This window comes from Dryobates pubescens, chromosome 12 (assembly GCF_014839835.1).
Source record: "Dryobates pubescens isolate bDryPub1 chromosome 12, bDryPub1.pri, whole genome shotgun sequence".
Classification (NCBI taxonomy): domain Eukaryota; kingdom Metazoa; phylum Chordata; class Aves; order Piciformes; family Picidae; genus Dryobates; species Dryobates pubescens.
The window spans coordinates 2,270,577-2,296,439 of record NC_071623.1 but is presented as its reverse complement, the minus strand read 5'-3'; the positions used below and the strand labels follow the sequence as shown (position 1 = coordinate 2,296,439).

Below are 25,863 nucleotides of genomic sequence, written 5' to 3'. Positions count from 1 at the left end.
GCCTGCATCAGGAACATGTGGCCAGCAGGAGCAGGGAGGTCATTCTGCCCCTGTACACTGCACTGGTTAGGCCACACCTTGAGTCCTGTGTCCAGTTCTGGGCCCCTCAGTTTAGGAAGGAGGTTGACTTGCAGGAGTGTGTCCAGAGAAGGGCAACAAAGTTGGTGAGGGGCTTGGAGCCCAGCCCCGTGAGGAGAGACTGAGGGAGCTGGGGTTGCTTAGCCTGGAGAAGAGGAGACTCAGGGGTGACCTTATTACTCTCTACAACTACCTGAAGGGAGGTTGTAGACAGGTGGATGTTGGTCTCTTCTCCCAGGCAGCCAGCACCAGAACAAGAGGACACAGTCTCAGGCTGCACCAGGGGAGGTTCAGGCTGGATGTTAGGAAAAAGTTCTACACAGAGAGAGTGATTGCACATTGGAATGGGCTGCCTGGGGAGGTGGTGGAGTCGCCATCATTGGAGGTTTTCAGGAGAAGACTTGATGGGGTGCTTGGTGCCATGGTTTAGTTGTTTAGGTGGTGTTGGATTGGTTGATGGGTTGGACACGATGATCTTGAAGGTCTCTTCCAACCTGGTTTATTCTATGTATGTGTTCTATGTATTCTGTTCTGTTCTGTTCTGTTCTGTTCTATTCTATTCTATTCTATAAATGTTGTTGAGTGCTTCAGCCTTCTCCATGTCCTCACTAACCAGGTCACCTGTATCACTTCAGAGATCTCTCATTTTGCTTTTTTTCTCTCACATACCTGTAGAATCCTTGCTTCCACACTTTGTGGATTCCTCTTTTGTATATGATCTTGGTCAGGAGTTCCTTGTTCATCCATGTAGGTTTCCTGGCATTTTTGCCTGATTTCTTCCTTTTGTGGTTGCAGTGCCTTTAACAAGCATTCTGCTTTAAGCAGAATTACACAAATTTCACCATGTCATGTGTACAAAAGCTCCAGGTAACTGGGAAACAGCAAAGGAGGTGTTTTAGGGGATTATAAATTGCACAGCTTACAGTGCAGGGGTTCTCTATGGAAGACAAAAAAAGGGCAGGAAAAAGTAAACACTTTTGTAAACTTGCAAATAAAACTTTAGCATTGTTTGTTTTACAGGGGAGCAAAGTCCTAACGTCTCTCTAATGCAGAGGATGTCAGACATGCTGTCAAGATGGTTTGAAGAAGCTAGTGAAGTTGCACAAAGCAATCGAGGACGAGGAAGGTCACGTTCCAGAGGTGATTTCCTTCTTTTCAAGAGTAATAATTCCAACAGAAAGTGTGTACTGGATGTATAGACCTTGAATGTAAGCCTTTCTGAGCTGTAAACTAAAGCACTGTCAATTCACTCTGAAGACCTGAGCACACTTACTTGCCCTATGAATGGTAATGCAAAAGGATCTTTAGAGGCAGTTGTATGCTTACCTTTGGACCCTTGGTTTTTCCCCTTTTTTTGTGTTTACTCAAAGGTGGGACTAATCGGACAGACGCGCCGACTGCTACTAACGTGCCACCTAGTACTGAATCAGAAACTGCAATGGAAGTAGATGGTTCTGAACAACTTCCGTCTTCCTCCTCCTCTACAATGTCAGCCCAAGCTCCTTCAACATCCTCTTCAACAGAAAGTCCCCCTTCAACTTCATTATTATCCTCTCCCGATAATGAACAAAGGCCTTCTTTAGGGGCCTCAACTCAACCTGTGCTCCATCAGTCTGGTGAGAAGAAATCCATCTTGTCATTGTTTACGAAAAATGCTTTCAGTAAGAAAAAAATGTGTGTTAGGATATTCTGAGTAATTGATCTCAATCTGCACATCCTTGATAAGACTAGGTATTTTATAGTTACCAAGTGGCTGCAGCTGTGGTTTACATAAAGAGTAAAACCATCGACCGTGTATGTGTGTGCCTGAAAAAGGAGTGTCAAAGGGAAGAACCAGTATTGTCTTTTGAAGTATAAACTTGAAAAAATACTGCTTATTTTTTCTAAACTTACTCCCTAAGTAGTCATTCCTTCTTCAGCTGTGATTTCGCTGTAGCAGCATCAGTGCAATGAATAGCACAACCTATGCCTGTTGCAATCAGAGTAACAGAGAATATTTCCTTCAGCAGGAATCTACATACTCAACATTTCAGATTCAGCAATATTACTCTCTTGCTTCTTAGAAGCATCTGGATAGCAGGGCCCACCTCATATTATAGTCCATTACAGGTTAATAAGTTGTATTCCATATTGTTGGTTTAAGTTTGTAAATCTTGAAGACACTCTTCTGTATTTAACCAGACTTACAATCCTACTGTGGAAAAATGAATAAAGTCTATTTTAATTTTGGAAACTGATTTGGGTAGCAAAGAGCACCTCATGCTTTGGCTTGCCCTTTTCCATCCCTGTGTGGAAAAAAGATGCCACAGCCTTTAGAGTTAAATATTTGTATGAGAGTTTATTTTTACTTTTCAAAAGTGACTTTCTAAACCTCACAGCTGTGGTGAAAAGGCTCATGTGGTCCAAAATCATCTACAGGTTCAGACCTGTCTATCTTAAAATCCTGTGTTTGTTGCATAAATTCACCTTTTGTCTGTACCAATTCTGTTGTAAACAGTCAAGGTCTTTGTCATTGGAAAAGGTAACTGGTAGCATCTTCAGTCCCTAAATTGGATTACAGGAGAGATGGGGCTTTCCCAGGGAAGGTATGCCATTCAATGTACTGTGACTGTTGCAGCCAAAATCTTTGAGACAGGTGAGAAATGGTATCTGAATGACAGAGAATCTAAAGACATATGTTGAAATTTATTAAATGTATCATTCTCAGCCTTTAAAACCTTGAAACTAGTCTGATACTTACTTAAAGGAAATAAAAAGTGAGCATGAGTGTGACAGTACACAGAGTCCAGATACTATTTCTATAGTAAGTAAATGGTAGGAAATTTATTGACTAGCAGAGGTTTTTAGTCACCTATGTTTTCTATTAGTATTAGTGTCAGTTTGCTGCAGTCTCAAGTTGTTCACAATACACACTCAAAAAATTCAGGAGTCCACTCTAATTCAGTGTCACCCTGTTTAGCAGCCACTATTGTTGGTACAGGGAGACAACCACTAAAGAACACACATACCAGTGCCAGAGTTCATTTTGATCTATTTATTTATTATATGTCAGTGGTACATTCAGGAACTTACACTGGCCAGGAGAGTATGTCCCATAGTAAAATAATTGCTTCAAGCTATGTCACTGAAAATTTGTGGGGTGCATAATGATAATACACTAAAAAGCATTTCTGGAATTACAATGCATTTTCTATCCTGCATTTTAAAGACAGCATGCTGACTAGGAACAGTGTTTTCCTCTGTTTTCTCTGAAGCTGCCTGACTTTCTAAGCAAAAGTTTATTCTGCCGTAATGAAGCTGAAGTTGTTACTTCTTAATCCAGCTCTTCCTCTTTTCCTGTGTTACTTTGGACTAAGACTTTCCATATATACAGTTTTGAAAGGGTGGTTGTGTTTGTTTCATTGACAGACAGTGGATATTTTTTAATCTACTGTATAATATTGGATGGATTCTTTCACTACACCTAAACGGGGTGTCAGTTTGGCTACTGAGTCTTAAAACAAAAAAGGAAGAAAATCATTACTACTCCCTATTCCTCCACCCAAATTCAAAACCAACAGATACAAACCAAGCAAACTCTCTGGTATTCTTTATTGATGTGTGCAGTTTTTTAGTGTTAGGACAATGTGTCATCTTTAAATTGTCTAAATTCAGAATAGAATAGAATAGAATTAACCAGGTTGGAAAAGTCCTTCGAGATCATCAAGTCCAACCTCAAGCTGCACCAGGGGAGGTTCAGACTGGATGTTAGGAAGAAATTCTTCATAGAGAGAGTGATTGACCATTGGAATGTGCTGCCCAGGGAGGTGGTGGAGTTACCATTACTGGAGGTGTTTAGGAGGAGACTTGATGGGGTGCCTGGTGCCATAGTTTAGTTGATTAGATGGTGTTGGATGATGGGTTTGGCGCGATGATCTTGAAGGTCTATATTCCATTCTATTCTATTCTAACCTATCACCCAACACCATCTAATCAACTAAATCATGGCAGCAAGTGCCTCATCCAGGCCCTTCTTAAACACCTCCAGTGATGGTGACTCCACCACCTCCCCGGCCAGCACATTCCAATGGCAAATTACTCTTTCTGGGAAGAACTTTCTCCTCACCTCCAGCTTGAACTTCCCCTGGCACAGCTTGAGACTGTGTCCTCTTGTTCTGGTGCTGGTTGCCTGGGAGAAGAGACCAACCCCCACCTGGCTACAACCTCCCTTCAGGGAGTTGTAGAGAGCAAGAAGGTCTCCCCAAGCCTCCTCTTCTCCAGGCTAGACAACCCCCGCTCCCTCAGCCTCTCTTCACAGGGCTGTGCTCCAAACCCCTCCCCAGCCTCATTGCCCTTCTCTGGACATGTCCAGCAATTCAACATCTTTCCTAAACTGAGGAGCCCAGAACTGGACACAGGACTCAAGGTGTGGCCTAACTAGTGCTGAGTACAGGGCACAATGACATCCCTGCTCCTGCTGGCCACACCATTCCTGATACAGGCCAGGAATTTTAAATTGTCTAAAGGAGGTTTGCAGGACTATACTTAATAGTACTGTATGTTTGCACATCTAGTAAGCATCTTCCCTAGTTTATGCACTTTTAAAGTGCTTCAGTTACTGTAAAACAAATCTTTGGGTAACATGGACATGTTCAATGAAGCTCCTAGGCAGAAGGCACAGGTTACAGCAGAGCAGTAGCTGTGTGTATGTGAATGGTTGGCTTGAATGAGAATTCCCATTGTGCAGTGTTTGTATGTAACCAATCTCAGTTATGAGATTTCGTTTACTTATAGTCTCTAGTCTGTAAATGTGAAAACACTGCACTCTGCATCAAGGACAGGATTCCCTGAGTTTGTGTAGCTGCATTTAGAGGTGAATAAAACCTACTTTTTAGGGTGACAGCATGGGGTTAGTGGTAATAGGAAGATTAGCTTCAATACAGTGGGGTTGAGTAGGAAAACCAGATAAAACTGTGTTGTGAAAGATGGATGACTGGAGAAGCATTTTGGAAAATGGAAGAAGGAAAGTGAGATGCTTTCAGCCATTATTTTGCATAAAGTCGTGGTAGTCTAAAAGATAAACCCCAATATTAACTTTCTTGCCCTTTTTGGCCCTTTCAGTGGAAGCCATTAATTCAATTCTCGTATCAGTTTTAAGGTGGTGTACTTTCAAACCATCAAAAAGCATCAGATAAAACAAACTAGAAAATACAATAATGCTCTTTCTTCCCCACAAATAATATTCTAGATACACATTGGTATCGTTGAGAGAGGGAGAGCAGCAGGGCAATTGACTAATGAGGACAAAGCCTAATCTTAATTTGCCATCTAATATAAGGTAACTTTTATTTTAGATCTTGGATGGGAAAGTAGCAATAGCTGGTTGGATTTTTTTTCTCTCTGTTTCTTCACTTCATTTGCTAGCAGAATAAACATTTACTTAGAAATTCTGAAATGTGTTAAAATGTGTGGTTTTATTCAAGATAGCTATCTCTTCATATTTTGAATTGTAGCTCTTGTTGCATCTTAAATTGTAACTGTGGACTGAGTGGAACTGAGTCAGCTGCAAGTACTGAAAACTGCAAATTTAGGCATCACTGAAATTTCCTTTGCAACCATTTCTAGGCTGCTTGGAGTTGTAATTTCCATAAATGTTCATGGCACATGAAAACTATTCACAGAAAATCTCTTAGATGCCATGTCTCGTCTAGGGAGTATAGATTTCCTTCTTTTACCCCTCATCAACCACAAACTGGCAGGATACATTTTCCCAGAGTAGTATTAGACTGAGGATGTTAGTGCTCATAACTATTCAACATTAACTGGTGCTTGCCACTAACTTTTGATTGATTGGGTTCTGTCTTTGTGCTTGTTTATGAAAGAAGATTTAAAATTTGCTTTATAAACATTCTGCAGTTCCTATTCAGTAGGTGAATAAGAGCTACAGGGTATTTCTAAAGCTGCTGCCTGGGTGAAAGGCTGTATGCCACTGTAATGCTCTCCACTATTTTAAGATTTAAGATCTTATTATTTTTCCTTTGCCATTTTCCTCAGACCTACAAAATACTCCAAAGTGCCCTTGATATACTTTCAGGGTAGGTCTAGGCTTGCCCTTTGCAGCAGAGTTAGCTGGAGCATTTGATGTGAATATTTGACTCTGAATTAGCTTCTCTAGCCTATTATATTATAGATGAGGGGAGTTCAGCAGTAGTTCAAGTCGATGTTGTGCTTCAGCTGTTGCTAATAAGGGCACAATCTGTATTGTGCAAAGAGGAGCACTTGCATAGAAAGAATGAAAAATGACTTGGATGTGTAGTTTTACAGCAGTTTGCCAAAACTCCTGTTAATCACAGAGCGGACTGCTACCTGCCAACACGCTCTCGCTGGCAAATTAATAAGGGCAAACCAAGAAAAATAATGACATCTATAATGATGGAACTGAAAAAATAGTCTGTTAAGAGAATTGCACTAAGAATTGGTTTTAGTATAATAAACTACTTTCTCTGTAGCACCATGTAATGGTATTTTTAGACTCTGAACCCTCACTCACTGACGATGTCTGATTTAAATGAGAGTTCATGGTAAACTGTATTGTGGTTAGATGCTGTCTGCCACCTGTTTCTGTAGCCCCAAGTTTTTTTCACAGGTTTGTTTTGATCAAAACTGTGCTAAATTTCATGCATTTAGGAAGAGAAAAACTGTTTCAGTAGTTTTTAATAGTCTCTAGATCTTAGTACATTATTTACATACATTTTGTCACTGTAATTGCACTTCGTATCTGTTGCTTGTCTCTTGATCAGTCCCCTACCCCTCTTCCCTGTTCTGTGTATTGCATGTTCAATGCTTCTTTGTTTTACATACTTCTTTTTTTCCCCCCTCCCTCCTGCTTCCCCCTCCCTGTTTGTCAGAGTTAATGGGACCTGAGTTAGCTATAATCCGTAGGGGTCTACAGCGACTGAGGCTGAGGAAGGCAGAACAACAGAGACAGCGAGAGCTAGCTGAGGGTTCAGCGCCACAGTCATCTTCCTCTGAGCAGTCTTCCTCTAAGGGCTCCTCACAGGACCCTCAGACATCAGGTTGTCATTTGTCAAGGTTTCTTAAGCAGCTAACGTAGTTTGTAGTTTGTGCTGCTGTTATTTGCTGAGATGCTTCTCTTCCAGAACAAGACAGTTAATGCATTTGCCGCTTGTTTTACCTTGCATGTGGTGGTGGTGATCATCACATGGTTAGGGAAAGAGTAACAACGAGAGTTTTTGTTTATCTAACATGTTTGGATTATACAGCTGCAAGATACTCTATGAAGAAAGTTTCCTAGGTGCATGGTATTGGATATGTGCAATGTTTGTTAGAGCAGTTGAGCAGGGAGTTGCTGTGTCCTGAATAGAGTAAGGTACTTACACACTTGATATTTTCATGTTAATTGCACTGAATCATAATATTTAAGCCTTTGCTTTTGTTTAGCATATGTTCTAAATCAGTAAACCAGAATTTTGGCAGTCTTAAATGCTGTGCTTTTATAATAAGTGTAGTGAAAATACTTGAAACAAAGCAAAGTCCCCAGATACACCCTCCTGTTTTGAACACAGTGACTTTTCAGTTTGTCATCCTCTTTCTCTTGCCTTACTGAGATTAAAAAATACTACCAGAAAGCTTTGGAGATTTGAGAAGGTTAGGGTAGAAGCATGCATGTGAATAAAGAGGTAAACCATAAAGCATAAACTTGAAGGAAATTCTGTTATGGCACCAAAAAAGACTAAGTTGCATGCTGTGTGAAAAATCAGCAGGCTGTTGTGTTCAGAAGCAATGGCTGGCAGTGCTGCATCTGTGAGGAAATTCTGTGACAGCTGAGGTGTGGCTAAATTACTGATAAGGATTGTCATACTTGCACAGCTTTGCTTGCTGTGGTTCAAGCTATTAATTTATCTAGAGCCTTTTACAGGACAATTTGATGGAACACTGGCTAGTGCTGTAGTTACAGTATGTAGTTATTGAATTTGTAATAACTCTCTACACTAGAAAATTCTACAGTGGGTTTTCAGAATGCTGGAAACCAGTAAATCCTGGAGGGCCGTGTGCTTGTCCTAGGGGTGGTGGCCAGAGGTGCTTGTGACTTCTAGCAGAACAAGAAAAAGAACAGTAGCAGTGTTCTTGGCTGCAGTTTCCTGCCAGGTAAAAAACCCCAACCCTAAAAACACCAAATTACTGAAAGCAGAGTGAACATCAGAATTTTTGAACTCAAGGTATTGATACAGGCAAAACTATATCTGACATTTTCAGTCAATGGATTTAGAAGTTCCAATTTCTTTTGGAATGACTTCAAATCAATTTATTTTTTTGCTAGATTGTTTCCCATTGAATTGAAATAGTGAAAAAAAAAGGTGGTTGCAGTCATATCTGCAGGATTTTCACCTGGAGGTATACCTGTGGATATTTTACTACCTCTGAAGTGAGTGTGGTTTGGGTTTCACTTGATTCTTTCTTAGTTGTCCTTCAAGGATGAAATGTCATTCTTTACTCCCACTTCCTTGTGGGTCAGCATACTGTAGGATCCATGCTGGCACAGATTTGAAGCTTTAAGCTAAGCCAAGTAATTGCTTTGACAGCTCAAAGGAGTCAACTCATTAGGATGTTTGTGGTTTAATTTTTTCTGCTGTTTGGTCTGATTGCTAGAATTTGTTGGTTTCAGCATGATAGACAGTGGAAGAGTTAAAATGAGGAATTCAAATGTAAGTATTTAATGTCAATTAGTCATCAAAAATTTGGTTAAAAAATATCTTTTCCTTTCTACTTTTATGTGTAAATACAAGAAATTCCTGTTGTGCTTCATCAGCTTCCTGTATGTATTTCATAGAATCATAGAATGCATCAGGTTGGAAGGGACCCTTGAAGGTTGTCGTGTCCAACCCCCCTGAAGTGAGCAGAGACACCAACTAGATCAGATTGCTCAGGGCCCCATCAAGTCTGACCCAGGGATGGGGCCTCCACTACCCTCATTGTGAAGAATTTCTGCCTTACATCTAACCTAAATTTACTCTTCTGTAATTTAAAACCATTCCCCATTGTCCTATCACTACAAGCCCTTCTGAGCAGCCCCTCCCCAGTCTTCCTGGAGGTCCCCTTTAGATCCTGAAATGTAGCATAAGATCTCCCTGGAGCCTTCTCTTCTCCAGGCTGAACAACCCCAACTCCCTCAGCCTGTGTTCATAGGTGAGGTGCTCCAGCCCTCTGATCATTGTGGCTTTTGCAGGTCCATGTTCTTCCTGACTTGGGGGTCCCAGAGCTGGACACAGTATTCTAGGTGAGGTCTCATCAGAGCAGAGAAGAGTAGCAAAATCACCTGCCTTGGCCTGCTGACCATGCTTCTTTTGATGCAGCCCAGGATGCCATTAGCTTTACTGGCTGCAATTGCACATTGTTGGCTCATGTCCAGCTGCTCCTTCACCGGTACCCCCAAGTCCTTTTCTCAAACTCATCATCCCCCAGCCTGTATTGATGTTAAGGATTGCCCAATCTAGATGCAGGACCTTGCACTTAGCCTTATTGAACATCTCCTTTTCCTATTATAGGAGGGAGCAAATGAAGTCCTTTTTTTGTTTGTTTTACTTTAATTAGAGAATCCATATAACCTTTGCATTGTCTGTGTGCTTTATTGCAACCTCAGCATGGAAATATTCTCTGTATTTGCTCGTTTCCTTTTATGCAAGTTACTTTGTTCCCTTTTTCTGACTTCCTAAGACTTATTATTGGAAGGTGCATATCCACAATCTATTCCTTTGGCAAACCAGAGCTGTAGATTCTTAGTCTCTTGCTTTGCCATAGCAACAATTGCTTGATGGCTCGGTGGTAAGCTAACATTTCAGTATAGTGATAGCAGAAAAAGAATTTCTTAGTTTGTTTTGTGTTCTTGTTGTTTATATAGTGGGTTGGTTTGCTTGTTTGTTTGAATAAATTCCCATACAGCAGCAATCTCCATGTTTTCCTGCAAGGTTGACTCTGATGCTCTGTCTTTAGGGAGATGTTCATTTTTTAGGCATATCCTAGTTTTCAAACAAAAAATGACTCCCCAAGATGTGTCTGCCACTATGGAGAACAGCATCAGAGATTCTGGCCAAGGGCTGCAAGTTCTCAGCTAAAGTTCTCTGACAAACATCATTTCACAGTATCACAGTAACCAAGGTTGGAAGAGACCCCAAGGATCATCAAGTCCAACCTGTTCCAACAGACCTCACAACTAGACCATGGCACCAAGTGCCACGTCCAATCTCCCCTTGAACACCTCCAGGGACGGTGACTCCACCACCTCCCTGGGCAGCACATTCCAATGACGAACGACTCGCTCAGTGAAGAACTTTCTCCTCACCTCGAGTCTAAACCTCCCCTGGCACAGCTTGAGACTGTGTCCCCTATTTCTCCTATTCATTCTTAATCCTTATCCTCAGTTGTAACTGCAGACAGAAAAAATAGGCCAGCCTTGTAAGAAATTATCAGTAGAAAATGCCAAGAGCTCAAAGCTTTGCAGGTTTAATAGAAACTTAGACTGCATGGTACTTACTGTGTCCTCTATACTAGGGACTCGTAATATTTACATGAGGATTTGTGACCTGTGTCTGTAACAGTTAATCTTCACTGTTTAGAAAAAGCGTAACCAAGAGTTTATGTTGTTGAATGTGATAGTGAGTCAACTGAGTAATGATACACAGTGGGCTGACTTGATATCGAGAAAAAACAGATGATTTATCCTCAGATGGCAAAGAGTCTTTGTTTCAGTGGGTACCTTTCACGAGTACTATGTCAATTTGGTAGTTTTAGCAGCAGTAAATGCTGCATGCATCAGATCTGTTAGCTGTTAGAATAGAATAGAATAGAATAGAATAGAATAGAATAGAATAGAATAGAATAGAATAGAATAGAATAGAATAGAATAGAATAGAATAGAATTAACCAGGTTGGAAAAGACCTCAGAGATCATCAAGTCCAAGCCATCACCCAACACCATCTAATCAACTAAACCATGGCACTGAGTGCCCCATCCAGTCTCTTTCTAAACACCTTCAGTGATGGTGACTCCACAACCTCCCTGGGCAGCACATTCCAATGGCTAATTACTCTTTCTGGGAAGAACTTTCTCCTCACCTCCAGCCTAAACTTCCCCTGGCACAGCTTGAGACTGTGTCCTCTTGTTCTGGTGCTGGTTGCCTGGGAGAAGAGACCAACCCCCACCTGGCTACAACCTCCCTTCAGGGAGTTGGAGAGAGCAAGAAGGTCTCCCCTGAGCCTCCTCTTCTCCAGGCTAAGCAATCCCAGCTCCCTCAGCCTCTCCTCACAGGGCTGTGCTCAAGGCCTCTCCCCAGCCTTGTTGCCCTTCTCTGGACACCTTCAAGTGTCTCAATGTCCTTCTTAAACTGAGGAGCCCAGAACTGGACACAGGACTCCAGGTGTGGCCTAACCAGTGCTGAGTACAGGGCAGAATGGTTTCCCTGCTCCTGCTGGCCACACAGTTCCTAATGCAGGCCAGGATGTCATTTGCTTTCTTGGCCACCTGGGCATACTGCTGGCTCATGTTCATCTGCTGTCAACCAGAACCCCCAGGTCCCTTTCTGCCTGGCCTTTGCATACTTTGTAAACACACAGGTACAGGAATGTGTCTATATGAAGCCCAAAGTATATTACTGAGAATTCATTGGCTGTGCAAAGCCATTACTCCTAGTTATCAAAACAAGTATTTAATTTCTTAATATAAGGTCCACTTTATAAACCAGCTTTAGGAAACAGATCTCTCTGCTTCTCCTCTGCTGATTGTCACATTGGAACTGCTGTTATACAGTAATATAAAGAGGAATAATTCTAATACTTTGAAGTCAGGTGCTGATTGCCCAAACTATAGGAAAATCCTTCAGCATATAACTGACTTGAAAATTATCTTCTATTTTCTGTTTGAGGTTCCCCAAATTTATGAATCTCCAGTTGCCTCTTTAAGTGGTGGTCCAGTTTAGAATGTACTGGTGGCATTACAACCAGTGACCTGCATTGGGATATAGACCCAGCCTGTGAAGGCTCAGGTAAGAGTTTGGATTTTTGTTTGTTTTTTTAACTATATGGCACAGTTTTGGTAACACTTTTTTCAAAAGCTTTATCATCAATGATGAAAGTGCTTTTTCAGAATTGCCACAAAACAAAGCCATATATTTAAAAAAGAGGCATTTACCTGAACTTCTCCAGGCTGGTTTCATGGTCACGTTGATTTCCCTGCCTGAGGTGTGGGGTTCCAGACTGCAGTGCCACTTCCAGAGGTGCTGGTTCTCTGTGGCTTCAGGAGACTTGAAAAAAGAGAATGAAAAATGAAACAAAAAAACCCCAAACTGAGCTCTTTTCTTAACTACATTAATTGGGATGTTTAGGAAGCTGTCTTATGATGTTTAAAAAAGCTTCTATTACAGGTGAAATACATTCACAAAGTGAAATGTGGGAGGTTTCAGCCTGCATCGGCATGGACAGACTACCTAGAAAACTTGACACTTTTCACTTCCTGTGCTTGCATGATGCACATGGTGAAACACACCTACTTTGTGCTTCCTGCTGTATAATGTGAGGTCTTAATAAAGTTCAGAAGTGCTGATAAGAGTAGGAAATGTAATTTCTTATGCTTATACTTACAATACGCTAGTTCAGTCATAGTTCCTGTGTTCATCTTGGTCTGAATTAAACATCTGATGAGATTAGCTTTTCCAGCCGAGTAAAATGCTTGGCAGCATGATATGCCTTTTTAATAAAGGATATTTAAGCTCATAGAAAGAATTACTGTACAAGAACAGAGTGCAGCTGAGGATCACTGTCTTTTGTTATTAGGCTTCTCAGCTTGCTGTCCAAGACCTCCCCTCCTTTTAGCGCTTTTGATACAAGTTAATCCTAATCACAGGCTTCACAGTGATCAAAGCCAGCCTGCCCTTGAAAGAGGCATGCAGATTCCTGTGCTGAGTCAGCTGCAATACAGCTAGATCATGTTATGACTAGTGAATCTTTCCATGAGCTCTTTGCTCTGATTTACATTCTGAAAAGTGGATTACTAAGTGTGGTGAGTTGAAGTTTCCCCCCAGCATTAACTTTGCCAGAGCAACTCAGTTAGAAGCAAATGGAGCTGTATTTACAAGCACAATCTACACTCTACAGTGGAATGCAATGAATGTGCACAAAACATACAGGAGTTACAATATGATACAGATATTTGCAATTAGCAAACAACATGAAAAGCCCCCTGGTCAGAGACCAGGGAAGCTGTTCCACTGCTTCCCCCCCCCCCCTGTCCCAAGAGAGAAAAGGAGCAGAGAGAAAGCAGGGGTTAGACTTAACTAAACACCTCAGCCCAGGCCATCCGACAAGCAGGTTAACCTCTACAGAGTGAAGCAAAACCGGCAGAGATCAGGAAAGAGGAGAATTGTTATGGTACAGCCCATCTTGATACTTATCCAATGAATTTGTTTAGAATAATCTTTTGTTTTCCTTTTCACACCCAATAGTGATTTATTTCTATTTTTCTACTTTTCTGCTTGAAATCTGTAACTAAATTCTGACGGCATAGCCTAAACCCACCACAGTAAGCCACTGAAAAAACTCTAAATACTTCTCTTGCAGCCTGATACAGTTGGAGACATCCCAGCTCACTGCAGGGAAGGTGGGCAAAATGACCTTGGAGGGTCCCTTCCAACCTGATGCAATCTGTGAATCTGTAAAATTGTGTGAAAAACAGACTTCAGTTTTGGAAAGTGAAATACATTTCAGGTTACAAGTTCCGTAATTAAGAGCTGTGTCCCAGATCTAGATTGACAAATACACTGGTGTGGCCTAGGTGTGTTTGGTGCAAAGCATGAACATGAGGAAAGGTGAAGACAACACAGGACCAATTTTATGTTCTCCAGTTATGGAAATAAAATGCATAAGCCTAGTTACCAAAGCAAGCTGCCTTCCAAAACACACTGAGCTTGACTCTCCTGGCCTCTGGTCTTCACTCCTCTCCTGCCCTGGGCTAGATATCAAAGTAATGATGGAACAGACTGTGATTCCTGTACCAGTGACTAGGAATGAAGTATCTGAGGATGTGTTTTTAAATCAGCTTGTCAACTTGGCAGGTTTTGTGGCTGTATTACAAAATGGGTCATGCTCATGATTCTAACCCAAACATGGAAGTTCTCTTCTGCAGGAGGGAATATCTAATTCCATTGCTTTCCTTGTACAGGATTTAAATTTATGTTAAAATTCCTTCAGCGTGCTTTGGTGTTGGCAGACTGTGACTCAGTTTATAATACAGGATATCAAATCATTTTAGCTTACATGGATTTGTTTGTAACAGAAGATTAACAAATGGAACCAAGATAGCCTAGCCAATGTCTTTGAAATACTGCACTACTTTACATAGACAGCTCATCTTGCAATAATACAAAGTAACTCTTCAGAAGTGATAAGGAAAATACAGAAGATACTGAATGTTGCATCTGTCAATTTTCTGTGCAATGAGTGCAGCGCTGCTGGTGGTTATTAACTGGTAGTGTCCAGTGCTGGCAGGGAGTGGGGAGGCACCTTAACTGCTGAGGGGTTTGTTTCATTTGGTTTATTTGTTTTTCTGTGATTAGATGAGCATTTTCATAACCCTCACTGGTGTGGTACTGAGATAAACTCACAACGATGTGTTCTCAGTCTTCAGATCACAGTATCACAGTATCACAGTAACTAAGGTTGGAAGAGACCCTAAGGATCATCAAGTCCAACCTGTTCCAACAGACCTCACAACTAGACCATGGCACCAAGTGCCACGTCCAGTCTCCCCTTGAACACCTCCAGGGATGGTGACTCCACCACCTCCCTGGGCAGCACATTCCAATGACGAATGACTCGCTCAATGAAGAACTTTTTCCTCACCTCTAGTCTAAACCTCCCCTGGCACAGCTTGAGACTGTGTCCCCTTGTTCTGGTGCTGGTTGCCTGGGAGAAGAGACCAACCCCCTCCTGTCTACAACCACCTTTCAGATAGTTGTAGAGGGCAATGAGGTCACCTCTGATCCTTCTCTTCTCCAGGCTACAGATGCTACAGATGCATCATGGAATGCAGAACTACTGGACTGTCATATGAATGGGATGTATTTTGGTGCTTTAATATTTTACAGTCTGTTACATGTGTGAACAGTCTCACCTTCTACATTTTATACTCATAGGTATAAATATTGAAGACATTGGTATGCCACTGAGTATATTGTGTTGAAGTATAAATACTCTGAAATTTACATGTGGTACGTGGTTTGGTGTGGTACTCGGAGCAAAGGCTTTAGGAGTCATGATTCTTCAGTGCTTTTCTTGACATGCTAGAAATTAGAAGAACATGGTAAAAACTTCAGTAATGGACAGGCATTTTTAATATCAACATGTCAGCGAGCTTCAGGCTGTTCAATGACTACCTAAATGAGTACATAATGGTTTGAAACAAGTGGCTTTGCTTCTGTCATGCCTGAAAAATGCGATATGGCTGGCTGCTCATAAAACAAACCCAAAGCTTCCTTGAGTTGCTGCTTTTTGGTTTTTTTATTTTAAACTAATATTTGATCGTGACATTGCTGTGCAGTTCTCTGCTGCTTATGTTTTAAGTTGAAATCTCGTTTTTGTTTCAGATTCTCCTTCTTCAGTGGTTAACAAACAGCTTGGATCCATGTCACTTGATGAGCAACAGGGTGCGTGTGACAGGAAATGCGCTATACGCAGCCATAGTTCATTGCAATGCTTCCTTTTAAAATTGCCTTTCATGATGATAAACAGTCTAAAAATGCTGTTCATCTGCATAAAGTAGAATTCTGTAAGCAGATCTGCTGGAAACTCATTAATTATTTAACCCTCAATATGAGTACCAGAGTAAGGCTAAGTGTTGTTTTCAAAAGCCATCTGATGCTCAATTCTTAATGCATTCGATGTAGGTACAGTAAATATCTTGTGTACTATAGAGGCATTTCAAATATTTGTTTTTAAATGCAAAGTAAACTTAATTCTTTTTACAGTTTTTCTGAATGATTCTTCTTGGATCAAAGTGCAAATATAAAGACTGAGTAACTCCTAATCACATAATGCCAAATGACTTTTTCTTATGCAGAAAAGAAGCGCAGCTTCCACCGTTTGAGTAACTCAAGAGCATCTCTTGCACTTAGGTGCATCTTAATTCTGTAACCCTTTGACCTACACCATTTCTGCTAAACAAGTACTGGTGTTTCTCTGTAGATGCCCCTTGGGGTGGTGGTCGAAAGAACACTTGTGAGCTTTCTCTATGCCCATTATTCATCTGTTTTCAAGTTGTGAAGTGGGCCATAGGTGACCCTATTTCAACTGCACCAGTGTCACCTGCAGTGAATATTCATTTGTGAATAATGAATGAGTGATAGATGGTAATTTAAAAATAGACTTCCATACACTTGCTTCCATATCAAAGCCTTTGCAGAGATTTAATAGCTCAAATCCCACAAAATTGCTGGCTGTTTCATCTTGTTTCATGTTCTAAACTAGAATGCCATTTTGAAATCCCTTTTCTGAAAAGCAGTCTATTTGGCATCTCTTGAGGTTATGGTTTATTTTACCATGCTATAACACTAGGGGAAAAAAACTAAGCATGTTTTATATTGACAAAATGATGATGTGAAACTACACTTTTGTGATTAAATAGCCTGGAATCTCAATGAACTTGCTAATTCATGATCCTGTAGTCTAGGTTGGACTCCATGCTCTCAAAGGTCTTTTCCAACCTGGTCTATTCTATTCTATTCTATTCTATTCTATTCTATCCTATTCTATTCTATTCTATTCTATTCTATTCTATTCTATTCTACTCTACTCTGTTCTGTTCTGTTCTGTTCTTCTATTCTGTTCTACATCACACTAACAGGTTTAGCTGTAAAACTTGCTTATAATTAGTGGCTGAGTTGTGCTGCCTGTTACAAACACAAAATAAATTATTATTTGATGAGAATAGAATAAAGTAGAATGAACATAGAAAGTCTGCATGCTTACTGAATTTCTTACAACTACAAAAATGTAGGAAAAATGATGCATTTTTCAATGATGTTGTGATTTAAACCCATCTGACAGCAAAGATAAAACTAGAACTTTTGGACCCAAAAATCAGTTCCCAACTCTGCATCCGATTTCTTTTCAAGTAGCCTTCAAAACTAGTTTGTGTACTAGTATTTTTAATTGCATATTTGCAGTAGGCCCATAGTTATAATAGACTCCTATGAGTTATTGCTTAATATTTTTTTCCAGCACTAAGAAATTACTTGAACTAATGCAAAGGGAATTCTTCACACAAAAATATTCAGGTTTTTAAATACCAAACCCCACCGAAACCAACCAAACAAAAAACCACCAAAACCAAACCCACCCCAAAATGCATTTGTTTATCCACACTTATTTTTTATTAAGACAGTGTTTTTCTGTTGTGATGATAAGAATCACCTGAAGAGACAGAGAATGTTGCTTCTCATTTGGAAAACTAGGAATTGGGAAAAGGAGGTGATTTATTAGGAAATCTGTTGTCCAAGTGATAACCAGAAAGAATAATTTTGCTGTGATGCAGTTGTGTTTTTCAAGTTAAACTGCACTAATTTGAACAGAAATCTCCAAAAAATTACAAGGAGCTAATGGAGGAAGTAATATAAGTTCTTTTTATATACAAATGCCTTCCCCACTCTCCATTCCTATCTTAATTTGGTACTGAATCAGCTGTTGACCTTTATAAGACTGTTCCTGGGTTTAAACCTATTTTGATACTTACTACAAAGACATAGATTTCTAATGACATTATTCTGATAGTCCAGCAGAGAAGCTCTTCAGTCATTCCCATATGTACAAAATGAATTTACAGTGATCTATACTGAATCTTTATTTTTAACTGTGTTTGTGTTATGGAGGGGTTTAGACTTGCTGCAGTGTAAAGGCAATGTTTTGAGTGTAAGGTACTCCCTGAATTGGTGTCATTAAAGAGGGAACCTGAAGCCAAAGAGATAGTTTGGTATCTTAGAAGTGTAAATCATAGAATCAATAAGGTTGGAAAAGACCTCAGAGATCATCAAGTCCAACCTGTCACCCAACACCTCATGACTAACTAAACCATGGCTTCAAGTGCCACATCCAATCCCTTTTTGAACACCTCCAGGGACAGCTGACTCAATCCCCTCATCCAGATCATCAATAAAGACAATGTGTGTATGCATCACATACCATCTTAATGTTGCTTCCTACACATAGGGATGCCATACCAATAACTGGTATTACTAGATATTTGCAAGTTTGTTAATAATCCCTTATGGTGACATCATATCAGACTGTTCAGTGCCATATGACAGGTAGCTGAGCAGGCCCAGAACAAGCTGGTATGTCAGCTATTGCAGAGCTAGCGCCTTATAAATGATACTGTGAGTACATTAAACTGTACTGGTGCCAGCTAGGTAACTCTCTCTCCCAGTCAGATAAACTGGTTGAGTGTTAGTGTGGACAGAGAGTTTTCCAGACCTATTGTGAGCTCTGCAGGTGAGCTCCATAATTGCAGGCCTGTGCTTCATTGTAAGGCCCAGTGTGGTCTGTGCCACCTCCTACGTAAAAGCACAGTACTCAGTTAGTGTAAGAATCACCTCAGCAAAGAAATTGTGCACCATTGGCTGGAAAAATTGATTGATTTCTGGTCTTCCCTTCAATGTCATTGTGCTTTACACTGACTGGCACCCATGTAACACTGCTCAGTCAGTATTCCTCACTAGATTAACGAATCTCCACCCATCCTCTTGAGCTCAGCTGCTTCAGTTTTAATTTGTTAAGTGTTTGGATGGAATTCCTGTGTTATGAAATATACCACAGTCTTCTCTTTGGATCGCTTTTTCTCCCTTTAGAAGTAACTCTCTTTGATTTTCACTCAGAATATAACCTTGCCTTCAAAAAGTTCAAAGCTGATTTGCTTATGATACCATGATTAGTGCTGGAGAGAAATGATTGTTGCAGTTTTTCATGCAAAGTTATCTGTCCTGTTCTTGTGGGGTTGCCAACAGACTAGTGAACAGGTCAGCATTTGAGGTGTGGGAAGCTAGCTTGAAATTCCCTACAATGTTAGTTTAACTTGGTAAACCTTTCTATGCACTTACCACTTCATAGTGAAGAGCCCCAAGCTTTGTGAATTTACACTTGCACAGGTTTGTTTTCTAAGGGAAAAAAATGTGTATAAAGGATATTGCTTTCAGCTGCAGGGTTTGGCTATGTTGGTTTTTAGTGTTATGTGATTTTTTTGGGGGGGTGTTTTTTGGGTTTTTTTTTTTTACTATTTCATGGGAGTATCTGTTCTTGGACAGGGTTGATTATGAAATAAGAGTGTAAGTTGTTGATAGTGTCCTTAAAGTATAATGTGTTTGGCTGTAAAATCCAAGTAAAATTTCAAGGCATTTTTGAGGAACTGGCAACAGAGTTTAGTAAGATGTTAAAAAGCTACAACTTTTTTTTGGATCAGCTATTGCCCTATTAGATTTTGCAAGCAGATTTATAGTTTTGGCAGTAGTTCTTCTCTAAATCAAAGGAGAGCTGTACAAGTTTTCCTCATGTTCCTTTCCTTTTTTAAATCAGTGTTAAGTAGGTCAGGCCTGGGGTCAGGCTAGTAGTGAAAGGGAACAGTCCTTCGTTCTCATCTAGTCAGTCTTTGGCAATCACTGAGTTCTTGAAAACAAAGAGCTCACGACTTCAGGGTTTTGCATGGCTTCTCTAAAAGAATGTTCAGTTATGTACTAGGTAAAACTTGTTAGTTTTCTTCACAGAGGCTCCCATTCAGCTTCCATTACAGTCTAAGTTTAATATAAAACAGCAAACTACATATCTAGTTTGTTCCTAGATTCTTGTTTCATCTGTGTTCTGAAAATTTTCTTGTTCTTATTGGAGGCAATTTCTTGCTAGTTTAAAGAAGAAACTGACCCAGTCCAAACTGTAGCTCATGTTACTAAGTTTAAGAAAAAGCTATTACACAGTATGGTTTAACAGCTATCTGTCCACAAAAATGCTTTCACAGTTAGTGCCCTCTTTAGATGAATCTACAGCAGTTCTTCCAGCTTTTTGAGTGTGAATAAATATGAGCAGTACTTCCAATGTGAGTGTAGTCAGAGTATAAGCTTTATGCATCTTGGTTAAATGTTTTGATGTTAAGATTGTAAGGCAAGGCAGTGCTGTTACGGTAATATGGTCTGAGCTTCACAACAGAAGCTTTATAGTCATCTAGGCTCATTGTAGGGTAGCAATGTTTGGTTACTTTGGTCAGTAACAGTAACTTGTTTTGTGCAGAAGCACGTATTGCATAGCAATAATAAGTTACAGTTTAGTCACAGTTTGATGGCTGTCTTGGACTATTCAAGGCAGTAAGTTGTCTTTCTTTACCTATCTGGGTTTCCAATTCAAAGGTATGTCCTGTCTGTACTTGTTACAAGGAAGGTAAAGAATTCTCCAGTGTCCAGTTCCTGTTAACTTGTGTAGTATATTGGCACAATCAGTATTTGCACTTGCTTAAGAAGAGATGCTCAGAATTTGGACAGGCTTTTGTACTAAGAGATGCTTGCTGACAGGTTGCCAAAAAACCCAAACCCATAGAGAAAGCACCATTTTAGTTAAGAAACAACATGTCATTTTTGTTCCAAATGCCTATGTGCTCCACTATAAGATATTTTCTTACATTAATTTCTTTTCTTACTAAGTTTATTTCAGGAACTGGAAACTTTTGATCAGTTTCATTCTTACTCCAGCCTAACAGAAGTGTAACTGGAACCTTTATTTTAGAGAGACTATGAGCTTCTCTCTGCACAGAAGGTGGCCCATGCCTTATGTATGGTTAGGATCATGGTTGTAACTGGTTAATTCCCTTTCATATGTAAACATTTCAGTTTTCCTTCCAGAATGTCTGTGTTTGGAGGGAGGGGGTTGTTGTTGCTTTTTGGTTTGGCTCGTTTGCTTTATTAAATTTCTCCCCAGAATTTAAAGCTGATCACTGCCCTGATCTTGTGAGTGGATTCCTCCCTGTCAGCAGTTAAAAAATAGGAGCATTATTAGGTTAAATGGTTGTGTGCTATTTCCTAGTTCCTATAATTTAATTGCATATTTTAAAAGCTGTATCCTGTGGCAGGATTGTAGCCATTGCTGGTTTAATAATAGACTTTTTAGTGGGGGAATTTGTAGGTTTGTGCTTGAATCAAATGGAAGTTTACCCTAATATGATCTAAGTTTTAACTTTATTATAAGTGTCAGTTGGCTGCCAATAGTGCTAGTATACTTGAATCAAATTCTGTCCTTTATAAACCAAAGAAAACATGGCATGATTTTGTCCAAACAGTCACCAGATAAAAAGCTGAGCATTCATGAGCAGCAAGATTAACATACATAGGCTGCTTGGTGTCTAATGCTAAGTAAACTGTCCTATGTGAGACCTGAGTGAATGGCACCTCTATAGTGAGGCTGAATCTGATGGTACTTTACATAATGTTTTAGTATTGCCCAAGGCCACCTTCAGTATTAATGACAGCTGTGCCATGCATATAGAAAGACTGTGACCATGAATTTTACTCAAGGGTGGTGGGTGAATGGATGTCATTAAGCAGTTCAGTTGTAAAGGAGCCCTACTGAACATTCTTACAACTCTGCATGCAGCAGATATTTGGTAGGCTTGCAGTGGTTTTCAATTTGATTGACTTTGTTACTTTCAGACATAATGAATAGTTTGCTGTGCAAGTACTTACAGTTGTTATAAAATGAAAGATTTTTTAACCCCAAAGTTCTCAGAGTGAATTTACAGTGTTCTTATGACAACTAGTTGACAATTTACAGCAGGTCTTAGGATATTGGTAGTGAACTGGGTTCTAAGTGGAAAATAGAAAGGATGGTGACTCTTCTAGACAGCTGATTATGGCTAGCTCTCATTATCTTCATATCTGTTATAAGGAGGCAAAATATAGACTGAAAATCACTTTGAAAAACATGTTATATTCTTGCTACTAATACACCTGATAAAAAAAGGGGTCTGCTTATAAAGGATAATATTGTGTGTACACCTAGCTATCTGTAGTTTTGTTTCCCTGCATGTTGAAGGACAGCATCTTCTTTATTTGCTCTTAGGCCCTTTTTAAAGCATTGCAAATTTGGTGTGTTTACTCTAAAACTATTGCATTTTTGCTTGGGCTGTAAGGGTTCTTACATAGACATTGTACATGTTACTACCACATTTGGCCCTTGTTAGGATAATTAAGCTTTCTAACATAACAGCTCTATGTGTATTACTGATACCCATCCAAACTTTATCAACCCCCTATTTGCAGAGAGCGATAAGCCGCGAACAGGAACAGGAGAGCCAGTTTTAAGTTTGCACTACAGTACAGAAGGAACAACTACAAGCACAATAAAACTGGACTTCACTGATGAGTGGTAAGAAGTTCATTTTGTTTTTCATGGGTTATTGATCAGCACATACAACTTGCAATCATCTGGCACAAACAGAGATAAATTACATTTCCATATGGTGTATGCATATTTGTGGGTGTATAGAGACAGTTTGAAATGGCTCTAGTCCTTAATGTATTCAGAACATAAGGTGGGCATACTTTACCATGAAGTTTATGCAGGAGGGTTTTTGTGATATTGAATGTGAATCTTTTTAATACTAACATAAGTTGAAACATTCTGTCTTCATCAAACCCTACCATAATGTTAGTGTTTACTATCTCCCTAAAGTAGTGCAGTAGAGTGATGGAAAGGTGGTCCAGGGTCTAGCACTTAAGATTTAATTCTCTGCTCTACCAGACTCCTCATATGTTACTCTGAAAATTTGTCTTTCTGTGGCACAGTTCCCGGGTTGTAAAACACAAAAATCAGTATTTCTGTTTGAAGAATATTGATAAAAGCATATGGTTAAGATATCAACTTTGTAGACTGCTTAGATATCACAGTGATGGCATCCTTTTCACATATAATAAATACATATACTGCCTATAACTGCCCTGACTTGAATTGGTATTGATGTCTACCACTAAGGCATCTTAGCATCTCTTAAAGTAACCACAATCCTTGTTTTATCCCTTCTTAGGTCTGTTCCTTTGCTTATGTTTTCAAAATGATTGTAAAAGGCAGTAATTAGAAATGCTTGCTGGGAATTGTTACTGGGCAAAAAAAAAAACAACACCCAAACACCACATTTACTACCTCTTAAGTGCTGTAGCTTTAGACATAAACCACACACCTTGCCAGCTGCAGTTTGGACACTTTAGAGAGTGATCTGTGAAAATGAAGGTTTTACTCATCAAATACTGTGATGGTTGTGTTCAACCAATCTATCAGGCTCTATTTCAATTTTGAGTCCAAATCCAGCAAGCTTTGAATTAATTAATTTTGCTGTAATGCTTTTAACCAACTCTGCATTCAGTGTTGTTTCATTCATCTTTGTTTAGCACATCAGGGTAGGCAAATTTCACAAGAGGACCACAGCACTAGCAAATGTTTAGTCCATTTGTTCTAATGGATTTACAAATGTAATCATAACAATACTCCTTCCACTGGGTCATTAAAGAACATTAACACTCTGTTTCCATGGTTATTTTAAAACAAAAGTTGAAAAATGCATTTTACACTTCAAGCAGTTAATGATGGAAGGGGTTCTGGGGATTGAAAAATGAATGAATGAATAAAAAGGAAAAAGTAGAGTGTGAAGGGAATGGGGGTGAGGGAGAGGCAGATAAGTTGTTAGAAAAATCTCTACTTGGGGAAGTAAAAAATGAAGTGAAAACTTAACTTCATGTAGATACTGTGTCTAGTAGCAAGTATTTTAGTATTTCAGAGGGTGAGCACCACATGAACAAGAAACATCAAATTACAGCTGCCTAAACATGAGCCAGCAGTGTGCCCAGGTGGCCAGGAAGGCCAATGGCATCCTGGCCTGCATTAGGAATAGTGTGGCCAGCAGGAGCAGGGAGGTCATTGTGCCCCTGGACTCTGCATTGGTTAGGCCACACCTTGAGTCCTGTGTCCAGTTCTGGGCCCCTCAGTTTAAGAAGGACATTGAGACACTTGAACGAGTCCAGAGAAGGGCAACGAGTCTGGGGAGAGGCCTTGAGCACAGCCCTGTGAGGAGAGGCTGAGGGAGCTGGGGTTGTTTAGCCTGGAGAAGAGAAGGCTTAGGCGTGACCTCATTGCCCTCTATAACTCCCTGAAAGGTGGTTGTAGCCAGGAAGGGGTTGGTCTGTTCTCCCAGGCAACCAGCACCAGAACAAGGGGACACAGTCTCAAGCTGTGCCAGGGGAAGTTTAGGCTGGAGGTGAGGAGAAAGTTCTTCCCAGAAAGAGTAATTAGCCATTGGAATGTGCTGCCCAGGGAGGTGGTGGAGTCACCATCCCTGGAGGTGTTCAAGAGGGGATTGGACGTGGCACTTGGTGCTATTGTCTAGTCATGAGGTGCTGGGTGACAGGTTGGACTTGATCTTTGAGGCCTCTTCCAACCTTGGTGATACTGTGATACCAAAGGAGAATGAAGGACTAACACATAATGAACTTTGAATGGTAGCAGTAGACAAGATTTGAGGACAGTTACAGAAAGACACATTAAAATAAACAGTACATGGGAAATAAACCAAAATTGTGGGAACCTAGATTGTGTATAATTCAGTACCTTTTATTTGAAAGAATAATGGGTTCTAGAAATATACATGGTGTAACAGAGAGAAAGTGCCTGGATTTCCAGAAACTATTTGATTCTTTGCCACATGTTAAACTTACATTAAAGGTGGGGCAGATAGATCAATAAAATCATAGAATCAGAGAATCAACAAGGTTGGAAAAGGCCTCAGAGATCATCAAGTCCAACCTGTCACCCAACACCTCATGACTAACTAAACCCTGGCTTCAAGTGCCATGTCCAACCCCTCTTTGAACACCTCCAGGGATGGGGACCCCACCACCTCCCTGGGCAGCACATTCAATGGCCAACAACTCTTTCTGGGAACAACTTTCTCCTCACCTCCAGCCTAAAAAATGTAGCTGCTGGTATGAAAAGTAACATTTCAGTAAAAACTAAAGCAGAGCAATACATGAATATGAATAAGTTTGGGGGATTGTTTTGTTTTGTTTTGGGTATTTGCTTTGTTATCATTTTCGTGCTAAGACTAGTGATTATATCATCTGTTGTATGAAATAGCAAAAGTCCTTGAGTTGGTGTAGTACACTTCTGCTCTGTCTGTTCATTCAGAAACAATCCATTGTTTTTCTTAGAAATGCTGTAAGGGCTAACAAAGTTTTTCTACATACTCCAAATCCATTACAGAACTGCAGCAGACTATTGCTCATCAAGATGAGTAGAAGTTCTGATATTTAATGACAAAATTAAAAGTACTTAGGTCCAGACTGGATTCTCAAGAATGCAGACTAAGTATGATTTATGCTGCTTCCAGCAATGTAGCATATAAAATAGTTAATTAATAACATACAAGAAAGAAGGTGCTGGCAACAATACAGTCTAAATTCTTGAGAACCATGCTTACAATTCTTTGTTTCCTCATTCCTCAGGAGCAGGGAGGTCATTGTGCCCCTCTACACTGCACTGGTTAGGCCACACCTCGAGTACTGTGTCCAGTTCTGGGCCCCTCAGTTTAGGAAGGAGGTTGACTTGCTGGAACGAGTCCAGAGAAGGGCAACAAAGTTGGTGAGGGGTTTGGAACACAGCCCTGTGAGGAGAGGCTGAGGGAGCTGGGGTTGCTTAGCCTGGAGAAGAGGAGACTCAGGGGTGACC

At 40.2% G+C, this 25,863-nt stretch overlaps 1 protein-coding gene across 1 annotated transcript in view; it reads left to right on the top strand.

Annotated features, from left to right (window-relative positions):
* The window catches only part of DCAF6 (DDB1 and CUL4 associated factor 6), a 122,938-nt gene that overhangs the window by 64,495 nt on the left and 32,580 nt on the right, over positions 1-25,863 (top strand). Inside the window, exons 9-13 of the mRNA XM_054165874.1 lie at positions 1,099-1,218; positions 1,449-1,694; positions 6,966-7,133; positions 15,711-15,770; positions 22,410-22,515. Coding sequence (XP_054021849.1) covers positions 1,099-1,218; positions 1,449-1,694; positions 6,966-7,133; positions 15,711-15,770; positions 22,410-22,515 — 700 coding nt within the window. The remainder of the gene's footprint in view (positions 1-1,098; positions 1,219-1,448; positions 1,695-6,965; positions 7,134-15,710; positions 15,771-22,409; positions 22,516-25,863) is intronic.